This window comes from Daktulosphaira vitifoliae, unplaced genomic scaffold (genome assembly GCF_025091365.1).
Source record: "Daktulosphaira vitifoliae isolate Bord-2020 unplaced genomic scaffold, ASM2509136v1 Scaffold_2, whole genome shotgun sequence".
Classification (NCBI taxonomy): Eukaryota; Metazoa; Arthropoda; class Insecta; order Hemiptera; family Phylloxeridae; genus Daktulosphaira; species Daktulosphaira vitifoliae.
This window is the reverse complement of record NW_026099573.1, coordinates 39,898,279-39,910,481: the sequence shown is the minus strand read 5'-3', so window position 1 is coordinate 39,910,481 and position 12,203 is coordinate 39,898,279. Positions and strand designations below refer to the sequence as shown.

At 30.7% G+C, this 12,203-nt stretch overlaps 1 protein-coding gene and 1 long non-coding RNA gene across 3 annotated transcripts; one reads left to right on the top strand and one right to left on the bottom strand.

The window, feature by feature from the left end:
- Nucleotides 1–476: 476 nt before the first annotated feature.
- On the top strand, nucleotides 477–3,962 carry LOC126899620 (uncharacterized). Of its 2 annotated transcripts, XM_050674676.1 has the most exons (4): nucleotides 477–1,105; nucleotides 1,599–1,662; nucleotides 1,721–1,780; nucleotides 3,884–3,962. In XM_050674676.1, exons 1-4 carry the CDS (start codon nucleotides 890–892, stop codon nucleotides 3,913–3,915), a joined length of 372 nt encoding a protein of 123 aa, XP_050530633.1. In that variant the 5' UTR covers nucleotides 477–889; the 3' UTR covers nucleotides 3,916–3,962. The 2 variants fall into 2 exon arrangements, with proteins under 2 accessions (XP_050530633.1, XP_050530632.1); XM_050674675.1 differs by lacking the exon at nucleotides 3,884–3,962 and having other exon boundaries at nucleotides 1,721–2,159.
- Nucleotides 3,963–11,161: 7,199 nt separating this feature from the next.
- LOC126899637 (uncharacterized) lies at nucleotides 11,162–11,700 on the bottom strand. The gene is made up of 3 exons (XR_007702659.1): nucleotides 11,453–11,700; nucleotides 11,310–11,384; nucleotides 11,162–11,251 (listed from the first exon to the last, which is right to left on the bottom strand). It is a non-coding gene; the product is annotated as an uncharacterized LOC126899637 (long non-coding RNA).
- Between the last annotated feature and the right edge of the window lie 503 nt (nucleotides 11,701–12,203).

Here is a 12,203-nt window from a genome sequence, read left to right as displayed (position 1 = left end):
TATACAACTATGTTAACAAGGCGCGCAAAAAGCTCAAAGTTTAATGAAAATTTATTAAAATTGTAGTTTTTTATATTTTTAAGCTTCAGTTTTCATTTTTCTGAAATTATTGTAATAACTTAATATTGTAGATATTATATCGATTTTCTTAGAAAAGATATCTTTACAATTTTTCATCAAGTCAATTCTTTGTTTTTAAGATACAGAAAACTCTGCAAAACTCGTTTTTTAACTTCTCACGCCCTTGCAACTAACAATTTTTGTTTTAGAGGGCAGTGTTATTTTAAACATTTAACCCGTCGTTGGTACACATGTGAGCGCGCCGCTCACACAGATAGCATTTCGAGCGTTATTCGTACAAATATTATTGAATTAATCTGATACTATAAATACCTTCAAATAACATGTCTATAAATATTTTTAAAAATAAATTATTGCGCTATTTGTCATTTCCTATCAGTTATCGATAGACAAAGTCGACTGTACCGATTTAGTGAGCGTCGCGCTAACACTGTACTAACCGCGCAATATTTTTATCAACACCGTCACAGTCGATTACGTACACGTGTTTTTACTATTTTTTAATTTATCATGCCCAATAAAGTTATTTCGTGGTTAGAAGAGACCGAAGAAGTTTTTTTAGATGACTTAGACGATACCGATGCTGATCCTAGTTATGTAGATCCCGCCGAATTACGTGAAAATGAGTCTGATAGTGACATAATTCTAGGTACGGTGTAATTTTTTAAGTTAATCGATCAATTAATAATAATATATAAAGTGAAGTGTGAGCGTCACGCTCACAGTGTAACAATTATGTTACGAAATATATGTGTACCAACGACGGGTTAAATGTATATATTTGTAAATATTATTTTAGGTTATTTAAATGGAAACAATTCTAAATTTAGAAAACATGGAAATCATCCCCGAGGCAAAAAATTTGGAACAAATAGAAAATAATGAAAAAAACATACAGGAAAAAAACATACAAGAAAAAAACATACAGGAAAAAAATGAGACAAAAATAATTTTAAAAAAAAATAATAATAAAAGGTACAATCCATATAACAATAGTAGTACACCTAAAATAATAGAAAATGGAGTAAGTATATTTAATTACTATATGTATGTATTAGACTGACCAAAAAAAGAAATAGATAAAATTAAATGTTTTATGTATATTTGTTGTAAAAAGTATTAACTTTTAGAATTTACAAAAGTAATTAAAAAAATATATTCTTTGAAAAATTTACGATTTTATACCAAAATCCCATTTTACCATGTTATCAAAATGTGAATATTGAAATGCGCCTCTCAGTGACTTTTTAAGGTTGATCAAAAAACCTCAAATTTGGACGGCTACCTTTTTTTGGTGTGCTATTGATTTTTGGAAAATCAAAAAAAATTTTTTTTTTTTTGGTTAGTTTATTATGTATGGGTTGGAAAAATAATTTTTGAAAGCTTGTTTAGTTTCAAACTCTCAAAAATGAATGTAAAAATATTATTACTTTTAATTTCTAAATTGTATGGGGAGTGAAATTTAAATTAAAAGAAATAAGAAATAGTCTTTCACTAATCGTTATATCTGTTAACAGAATATTGTACATATACACATCCACACAAAATCCGCAAATTTTGGAATAGTAAACCCCCCAAAATGTAAGTCTAACCAAATATATCATTAAGTTTTATTATTAATATATGTCTCTTATGACAGTAAAATGCTACCGGTGTCGAATGATGGGCCATATTGCTCGCGATTGTAAAAAACCAAAACGTAAGTACCATAAATCTAAGTTACTATTTGAATTTACAGTCTTGGATGGTACTCAAAAAGAAATATTCCAATTAGTGCATTTTAAATAATTATTTAAATAAAATCATTTATGTTATTAGCAGGGCTCGGGACTTATAGCATTTGCTAAAAAATGCTTGTTTTTGATATTTTTGACGGTTTTTTCAAAAAACGCTTATTTTCAGTTTTTTCTGCTTTTTTCGATGATTTAATAAAAAACAAATGCTTGTTTCTTGTTTTTTCTGTTTTTGTACATTAAAATATTTTCTTTATGACGCAGCCTAACCAGGTTTTTTTTATTGGTTTTTGATAGATCTAATAAGGAAAATAATTCAATTGCTTCCTTGTTAATAGGGTTTTGTCTTTGTTATCTTATCTATTTGATAGCCAACTCCGTCCTCGGCATCGTTAACTTCTTTAGCTATGGTTGAAGTGTCATACTAGTGTGGTACTTGGTTGATTTCCTTTTTATAATGGATTTCTCGGTAAACAATATTTTTAGACCGCTATGGCATACTGGGATATCAACACAAATTTATATTTAATTTTTCAAAAAATCCATTTTTGGAGATATTTTGATTAATTTTTTTATTTATAAATGCTTATTTGAGTACTTTTTTTGATGATTTTAAGTGCTATAAGTCCCGAACCCTGGTTATTAGTAATCAATTTTGGAATATATCGTTTTGATAATTAAGTTAAACAATTTTTATTTTTGAGCAAATTTACCCATTTACAGGAAACTAGGGAATTTTTTCAATTATAAAGGATAATATCTTCAACTAGATACGATTTGTGATCTTTCGACGAATCAAAAGTAGTTTAAAAACTTGAGAGACACAAATAAATTGTAATACAAAGAAAAGCGAGAGAGTATGAGAGGAAAGTGGAAGTGGTTTAGGTTATATGGTTTGTATTGGATTCATTCATATCAACTTAATCCTACCTCTCATCCACTCTATCCTATTTCTTAATATTACATAAATATAGTGCATGTCTTACAACTACACTTACCTTGATATTCATCCGAACTCGTAGATAGATGATGAATTGTGATATTCCTTGTTGACGTCGACATTTTAAGTTCATTTAAATAAATAAAAATACTGGTATGAGGGGCAATATACTGAGTTTATTTCGATGATTTGAATTCATTATTTTAACAAATGTGTAAGACTAATAATTAAGGTTGATAAAAGTGACATGAATTTTACATTATTAACTTTATAATGAAATAGTAAGAGTGTGGGAGAATAAAGAGTGAGAGTGAACTAGCATTTACTGGTGTGCTAATTTTCCTAGCCTTTTATATTAAACTAGTTGGTATAGTGATGAAGGGCGGCTAGTTTTTCTTAAGAATTTAAATATTTTATTCTGCCTTCTGTTTGGCGTCACAAATACGCTTGTGGTAATTAAAAAATTTGACATTAATGTAAACATCGCTCTGAATGAGCGATATATTTGTAAAAAGTAATAATATAACAGTCGGTCAGAAAAGTATTTAAAATTGATAATTATTTATGTGGAAAAATTATTCTAGAAGTTTCTCAAATATTCTCGAAACTTCTATTTTAACTCTTTACAAAAAAACATATCATAGTACAATATATACCTTCTCTTCTTCGCATCGATGCTAATACATGATATTATATTGTATTGAATAAATAAATTAATAACTTCTTTAATATAAACATATAATATATGTGGTTAATTGAAAATAAAAAAATTTCCGATCAATTAACATATGTTTCATATTTTCGAGATTTTTTTGTCAGCTTTCAAGACTATTTTAAAAAAAAAATCCCATTTTATTAAAATGCGAATACTTTAATCTTTTACCAGCACAGTAAAAATCAAGATAGGGCCTCAAAATTTTTGGAATAATTTTTATTTATCTCAAAGACAAAATAAAAAATCAGAAGCAAAGTATTTTAAAAATGACCATAATAAGAAACATCCAAATGTATCTATTATTATACCATTTTTTTCAAAGATTACAATACTTGTTGGAATATATAAAATCATAAAAATTATAATTTATTATACAATTATATTAAAGTGTTTTGACTAATATTTTTGTTGTAGGATGCTACACATGTCTGCGAGAGGGCATTTAGCCACCGTATGCAACTTTTAAACATAAACATATTTTTTTATTTTATAAAACACAATTTTTTTTATTATGAAATTTTTATATTTTTTTATTATATTTTTTTTAAATTAATAACACTATCATTTATTTAATCTTTTTGTTTAAAATAATCAACACTTTTAATTAGATTATTAATTATATTATCATATTTATTTGGTTTATATAACATTATTCTTTTCAACAAAAAAATTTAAATAAATAACTTAGAGAAATATTTAACATACGCTTACTGTTTAATTATATTATATTACACACGTTTCAGAGATAAATAAATTATATGTCATTTAAAAATCACTCTTCACCATGAAAAATTCTATTATTATAATAGTCATTATTTTTTACTCTGGTGTTATTATTAAATACAAAGTGTCAATCCTAATGTTAAGTAAAATCAACAATATTAACGTTATATAAAATGTCAAAATAATTTTTATATTTTTCCTTTGTAATAATTTTATATTTTATTCCGTCTTATCTATAACATTGTAAAAATGAGTGTATATAATATAAGAATTGCAAAAAATTAAAAATAATTCTACTTCCAATTACCTATTAGGGTCATTTGCCCACGTTGTTGGTGACTAAATCTTATATCATTGAAAGATGTAATATTTCAAAAATACATTTTGTTTATAAACGTTGAAGTCTGACCAAATATAAAATAAAGCATAGAGTGATATAGTGATTTCTATCAATTACTTTTAATTCAAAATTATTAAATAGAAAACCCCTTGATAATAGCTTATGCTGCAACCTAATGTTCATAATTAACCAATATGGTTACTAAATTCTTATCAATGGTTACTTATCAGTTAATTTCGGGTGCTAAATTCAGGGACATCAAATTTACCAAAAAAACTTTGTGAACATTTTTCAAGTGTGCACAACACTTTGAAAATGAAACTTAACGTACATTTTAAATTATTGAGAGTAAATATTTATATTTAAATATGAACTATTTAATTTTTACAAACATAAAATACAATCAATACTCAGTATTAAACCACGACGAATTAGATAGATTTTGTGGTGGTTTAAATAAATAGTGTTATCATAATATTTGTTTTAAAACCGTTGTCATGAGCTGTTTGTACCATTAATGTAAATTTTATATAACGCTACTAAAACCTTGATTAATGTGTTGGACATATATGCTAAGAATTATGAAAGAAGGTTAAAATATTAAAGCGGGTTATTTAAAATTATTTACTACACTAGTGTACTTTATGTATAACTACTACTACCCATTTACTATTCAATTATGTATTATTGTTAAATAATAATTTATTTTACAGCCATATGAAATATTATATATATATATGATATATATTTTATGCGAAGTGTAAAAAATAGCACTCTTCGAGGTAAATTATACGCAAAATTTTATAATAACTTGCGTTCGCCGAAGACAAGCGGCTTAATAGAAAAAAATAATTAAAATATTAATCTGAATAATTCTTCGATAGATAACTTTATTATAGGTAAAATATTTATTGTTAAATTTAACCGTTGGTACAACTACGATAAAATTATTTTTACTTCACCTTAAAAAATAAAAAAAATATTTTATTATAAATTTATTTACCTTAAAAAATGTATAGAGCAATTTAAACAACTTTAGTGGGTAAAAACTCTATATTCCCACTTAGTTACATCAGTGAATTCAATTGAAATATTTTTTTAATTAATAATCATTAAGTTATTTAGAACCAGAACTACTACTGGAAGGGGGGAATGGAGCTAACCCCTTGTAATATAACCCGATGCAACCCAACGTACACTAGTCCGATGAAACCCAACTCGCACACAATTTGCACATGCGGTGCCATCTGGCGGACGACAGCCGCCATGAAACCCTACACACACACACAATAAGATCGCGCGTATTTCGCGACGGCGAAATATTTCGACGGGGTCGTATATGCTGCAACATATAGACGATTACCTGACAAATGTAATGACGGCGCTTGGTATCACACTCGAACTAACGACTAACGTAATTACCTTAAAATGTGAAATGCGGTGTAATAGAGATATCGATTTAACAATGCCCGATAGCATCGCCCGATTGCTAGGATTCGGTAAGAAAAAATATCCGGCCGATGTTAAACACGAGTCGGAATATCCGGTAAATATATTGAATGTTAATTGTATAAAAGTTCATTGTAATCTGGTCTCCAGTTCATTTGATAACGGTTTATCGAGTCACGCCTTACATGAATTTACATGAACGTTCCACCGGGATTTCATCGATACGAAGTTATTGCAAAACCTGTTTATTATCCTTTAAACACCGCATTTATAAATCAGATACGTGTAACATTGCGAGATCAAGATAGAAAATTAATCGATTTAAGAGGAGAGCAGTTATCAATACGACTACATTTGAAACGTGTTAATTAATGGGTTTAAAATTTACCGAATATTATAAGGGGAAAAAATTTGGCACGACGATTGCCTATGACGTTAATAGGAAACTCCACACCTTCATTTTGGGACGGCGAAACGGTTTATTAAAACGTAAAAATAAAAAAATAATAAAATTGAGCAAAAAAATTTACTTTTCCTGAAATCACTACGTGTATTATAAAAAAATGGATAGCTCTTAATTAAACGTATTGGAAAAATATAACGATGAAACGCCGATAGAAGATTTACAATACCGTTCGTATTTGCCGTTTTCCACCAACGCACTCTCGAATGCCGATCAGATACGGAAAGCCGTACAGAATAACGACTCGTCGTCCAGTGAAATAGCCTTTGCAAACAATGGTTTAGCTTTCCTTTTAGATTCCATATCTTATGAAATGAACGGAATAGAGATTCAAAAAGTAATAACCGGAATAACCAGTTTGCTAAAGGGGTATTGTTCCTATTCGCTGAACGATGTTAATAATCTCCAAAATGCCTACTGGGACCCCAACACATCGTCTAATGATTATTCACAAACAAATTTTAACTTTTCGGGTTGCATACCTTTATCGCATATTTTTAGATTTTGTAAAGATTATCGTAAGATATTAATTCAAGTTAATCATCAACTCGTAATGAATAGAGCGTTAAACGATTGAGTCGCGTTAAAAGCGAAGCTTACGGAAGGGGTTACATGGGCGATTGAAGAAGCTAAAGAACTATTAAAATCCAGTATCAAGTAACAAAAGTAGTTTTGAAATTGGCCGTGGCGCGTGTTAACGACTGTGAAAAATTAAAATTGCTGAAAATTGTCGAAACTCGTAAAAATATTTATTGCACATTTAGAAATTGGGACCTGTATGTGTATCCCGAGTTGCTGAATGTAGAGAAAAAGAGTTGGATGGTGAAAACCAACTCCAATATCGACAGACCCAGATATTTATAACGGATTATCAGGCCTCTCATGAATATTTTTGTTCACCTCTACACCGCACAAAACAGCCGCTTCTTTGGCTTCGATAATCCCGTTTTCAGTATATCCCTCATCATCCGCGAACAGACAATGTTTAAAGTCTTCTACTGTCAAATGATATTTCACAGTAGGCCTTCTTATCCCCTTGGCTTTGATTTTTTCAGACCCCTCAACATCGAAACCATACGCTTTCATTCTCAGACTCACAAACTCCAGTATTGCCTTGCCACCACACTCGTCCGACCAAAGACCCGGTACTTTTTTGCGGGCGTCCGATAAGCAGAAATGATCTTTTGGTAATGACGATGTGTCAAAGCGCTCCATCAACTCGGGGAGGTCTTTGATCTCCGCATAAAAATTTTCGGTCAACACATAGTACGATTGAGAATCTAAATTATAAATTAATATATAATAAATTTACTTTTAATTATCGTCATTTATTACCCGTATCGCTGCACATCAGCATAATACGATCTTTAAAATGTTTTTTCGTATAATTATAATGGAAATCGTACACCAAAGTTTTTGAAATGTCCAGTATACAGAATGTCCAAAATGAATATTGAAAGATTTTCCTTGTACGTGACACAATGGTTGAAAATGTTTTTTTTAATCAATTTTGCGGCACGTTTAGGATCGCACACGAGTTCCATCTTTTTTCTGAATTCAATTCGCGTTCCATACACTTACCTTAACAATAAAATACGATATTAATTTATAAACATTTATAATAGTACGCTTTTTACCAAAAACAGAATTATTCATTAATTTGAAAAAATCTTTTTCGAAATCGTTAGTAGCCGCCTGCCAAATTTTCCGTGTTTAATTTGATGTACTTGAAAAGCCATCTGAACTATTTAAATTCTAAACTTTGGGCACCTGTAATTATAACAACAGTTATTATAGTAAAATAATTTTAAAATAAAATATTCAATTTTTTATATTACCTTTTCAACTTTAAGACCGTTTTCCATCGCTTGTTTTAAATTCAAATAGTGCACGACATAATGCTCTAGTTTCTAAAGTTGAAAGTAATTTTTTCGCTTTAGAATTTGGGGGTATTCTGTTCTCGGGTAGAAAAGGCATTTCATTATGCATGTAGTGCTTTCCTTCCGGATACGATACTGTTACTTCCACTACAAGCCCAATGTCCGAGTCTTCGTTCATCTCCCGCACTCTTTTCAAAACGGTTTCTTGGTCATCGTCTATCCATCTGAACCCGACGTACAGAAGATTTTGAGACATACTTCAACCATACAAATTGTTTACATCTAAATAAATAATTTCGGACTTGGGCTTTTTGGCGTCATAATTAGCCGTTTTTAAATTATTTGCTTGAGCGTATTTAAGTACAGAATTTGTCATACCTCCCATTATTCCTCTTGAAATAAAAATTTGTTTTTCGTAGTCGGATATGAGTTCTAATTGTAGTAACATCGCGTCGAAAGATAAACCAGGACTCGTATAATAGTACGCCGGTTCCAAACTATACTTTTTCAAACATAGCATTTTGAAATTCGAAAATACATCCACCAATATAGTGACATTGGTTTTCAAATACACATCCGAATATTCCCCCAAATTTTTACAATTAAAATATTTCCATACAATTTGCGCATGTACATAATCTTCATCGCTAATATGCGATTTGGTCAATTCATTATAAAAGTCTTTTTTACTCGGCAATTCAGTAGTTTCCAGCACATCGTAATTACTCGTGAAGGAATACGGGTAAACACCTTTGCGTGTGACCAAATCGATTTCCTTTGCCGAAAATACTTTCGCCGTTTCCTCGAATAGATGTTTACTGGCAGCACGTAAAATGTTTGCAAGTGTGGCCAAACTAGTGCCCATGAATCTGTACGTGTCAATACCTCTCACACTAAACGTGTTGGAAACATATTTTGAAAAACTTATATATTTTACTTCGGTAGACGGTATCAGAGAAATTCGTTCTTTTGAAAAACTTAATTCTCGCACGAGAAAATGAGCGTCGTAGTTGCTTAACCCGTGAAAAAAAACACGGTACGAATGTCGGTGTTTTTAATTTAAGATTACAATTGTTGCATAAAGTATGTCTATATTTACCGCTCAAGAGATTATGATCGGCCACTTTGTAATTCTTATCGCTGAATTCCATTTTACATAGATCGCAATTTGTTTTCATTGCACGTATCGCCGTTTCTTCATCAGTCATGACGATTTTGACATTTGTTTTCAACAGCACTTCGATTTTCAGCGCTTCTTCGCACACTTCTTTCACAAACCGAGTGGCAACATCATTCGACCCGCTGTTTCCTCTGTATATTTTAGGTTCTGTGCTGATATCAAAGCGATTCAATAATTCTACGGGCACACTGTCAGCCGCTTTTATTAGAAAACAATAGCTCATCGGTTTATGTTCTTGAATAACGCGGGTATTATCACCCATTTTTTTGTCTACTCGTTCTAATAGCGATTCAAAATCGCAGTAAATTGAAAAAGGATGTTCCTGCATTTTTTCGAATGCTTCAAATTGTAATGTAGTTCCCCCTCCGCCAGCATGATGGGTAAAAATGATTTATTTTCTCCGCAGATTTTTTATGTTTNTTTATTTAATTATTAATTTTAAGCAATATTTATAATTCATATTTTTCATCGAATTAATGGATCGTTATGGGAAAGATGTGTGTGTATTTTATATGTTAATTACCACGACGAATTGACAAACAAAAGGGAAATTNTTTATTTTCTCCGCAGATTTTTTATGTTTTTTTAATGCTTCAAACCCGGGAAGTCTAAATTTTTTACGAACGAAATTAAAACCCAAAAAACATCTTTTGCAAAACACCATTTTAGATGTATTTTTAGTCATCTAGCTCTGTAATAAACGCCACAAATCTGTTATGTACGTGTAATGATTACTACCAGTACTGTTGGACACCAGTAGTAAATCGAAATGATCTGATTTTTCCTCCACCCTCAACGGATAAACTAAATGCGACATACCGTTTCTCTCCTCATCGCCATTTCGTTTTTTACTACTCAATCCGTACACATTAACCGATGTGTTTTCGTTATTTTTTTCAAACGTTTTTATTTCGTCAATAGGCGTGGAGAATGTTAGTCCGGAAAAATTATAATCGTGTTTTAATGACTTGTAATTATGTCCGACAATATTAGCATTATTTTTTCCTCTCATTTTTTTAGCCAATATCGCCCATTTAAAGCAAAAAGAATCGATATTTTGCGGATTTATAACAGCGCACTTATTTTTAATATCTTTCGGTAATTCAATAAAAGAGTTTGCCGACAACGGAGAATATTTGTAAACGCCGAGAAGTATCCCGTCTATACATAAAAACGAAAAATTGCTCCCCTTGCCCGCGTAATTCTCCTCTTCTTCGATTAATTTTTCAAAAGCGTTATCGACAATCGTACTGATATCACCNAGAATATTTGTAAACGCCGAGAAGTATCCCGTCTATACATAAAAACGAAAAATTGCTCCCCTTGCCCGCGTAATTCTCCTCTTTTTCGATTAATTTTTCAAACGCGTTATCGACAATCGTACTGATATCACTACAGACAAATAATTCCACGGCGCTAGTTTTAAAAGATCGATTCTCGTTCGTGTCACACTGATTCGGTACATTGTAAGTGGCTTCCAATTTTAAATTGAATTTGATCGGACCAAAGTTTTCCAAACACTCGTATAATTTATTTATTAATTCGTTTTTTATTTGAAATAAAAATGATTTATAACCGTCAATTTTTTCCACATTTTTTTTATAAAACCAAAAGATATTGTCTAACGAGGTGCCTATTAATTGAAAAGTCGATGATGAAATTTGATCTAATCCCCGCTGTTTAATCCGTACACTACTAACCGTATTATAATTTCTTTTCGTCCCGCTCGTACTCGGCCGTTCATTTCCTGCAACGAACATACCACTGAATTTACCCATTCGTTATTATTATTATTTTTTACTTACCACACGACTGTAATGTTCTCGAATCCGGATGATTTCCGATCGCTATATTATAATCAATTCCGTATTTTGTGAGATCTATATAACGATACAATTTATTTAATCAACTATAGTTAATTTAAAAAAATAAATATTTTTATACTAACGATGCACTTTTTGAATGTGACGTACGAGTGAGTTTTTATCTGATAATGTTGAACCGCATACATGACACGGAAATCTAATCCTATCGTGTTTTACTCGGTGCCTTACTAAATATCTTTTTACAGAAAAAGTTTTATCACATTTATCACAGCTAAACATTTTTAAAAGAGGTCGCCGAATATTGATTCAAACCGTTATAAGACGACAGTTTTATATAGCAGTACATTTATCATTAACGTAAAAGCGCTTTGTCTTTATGAATGAGTTAAACAACACCCTCAAGTTGTTTATGAGTTAATCACACACACACACACACAAATTTAAGACATTTTAAAGTTGTTTATGAGTCAGTCGCTTATTTACGACACTCTGTAAATTACCTTGTTTACCACCATAGGAGACTATATAAGATAAACAAAATTACGTAAATTATACAATTTCAATCGACGAGATGGAATCAATGAAACAGAAACTGCAAAACCAGCTGAGGAGCTATCACAAATCCATCGAAGAACTCGTCGTAAATCGCAAATATGCGATTATGGAAATATCTAGAGTGGAAACCCGGAACGGGTCAGCTATCAAATGACGGTTATCGGACGCCAGCGCGAACGTCAATACGAGTAATTACGTTTAAAATATATATTTTTTTATAAATCAAAATATTTTCACAGACGGCCCAACCGACGATGAAATTAAAGAACCATTCTTCGTTTATTTGCCCGAGTCTATAATGTTAACAGATGGAGAAAT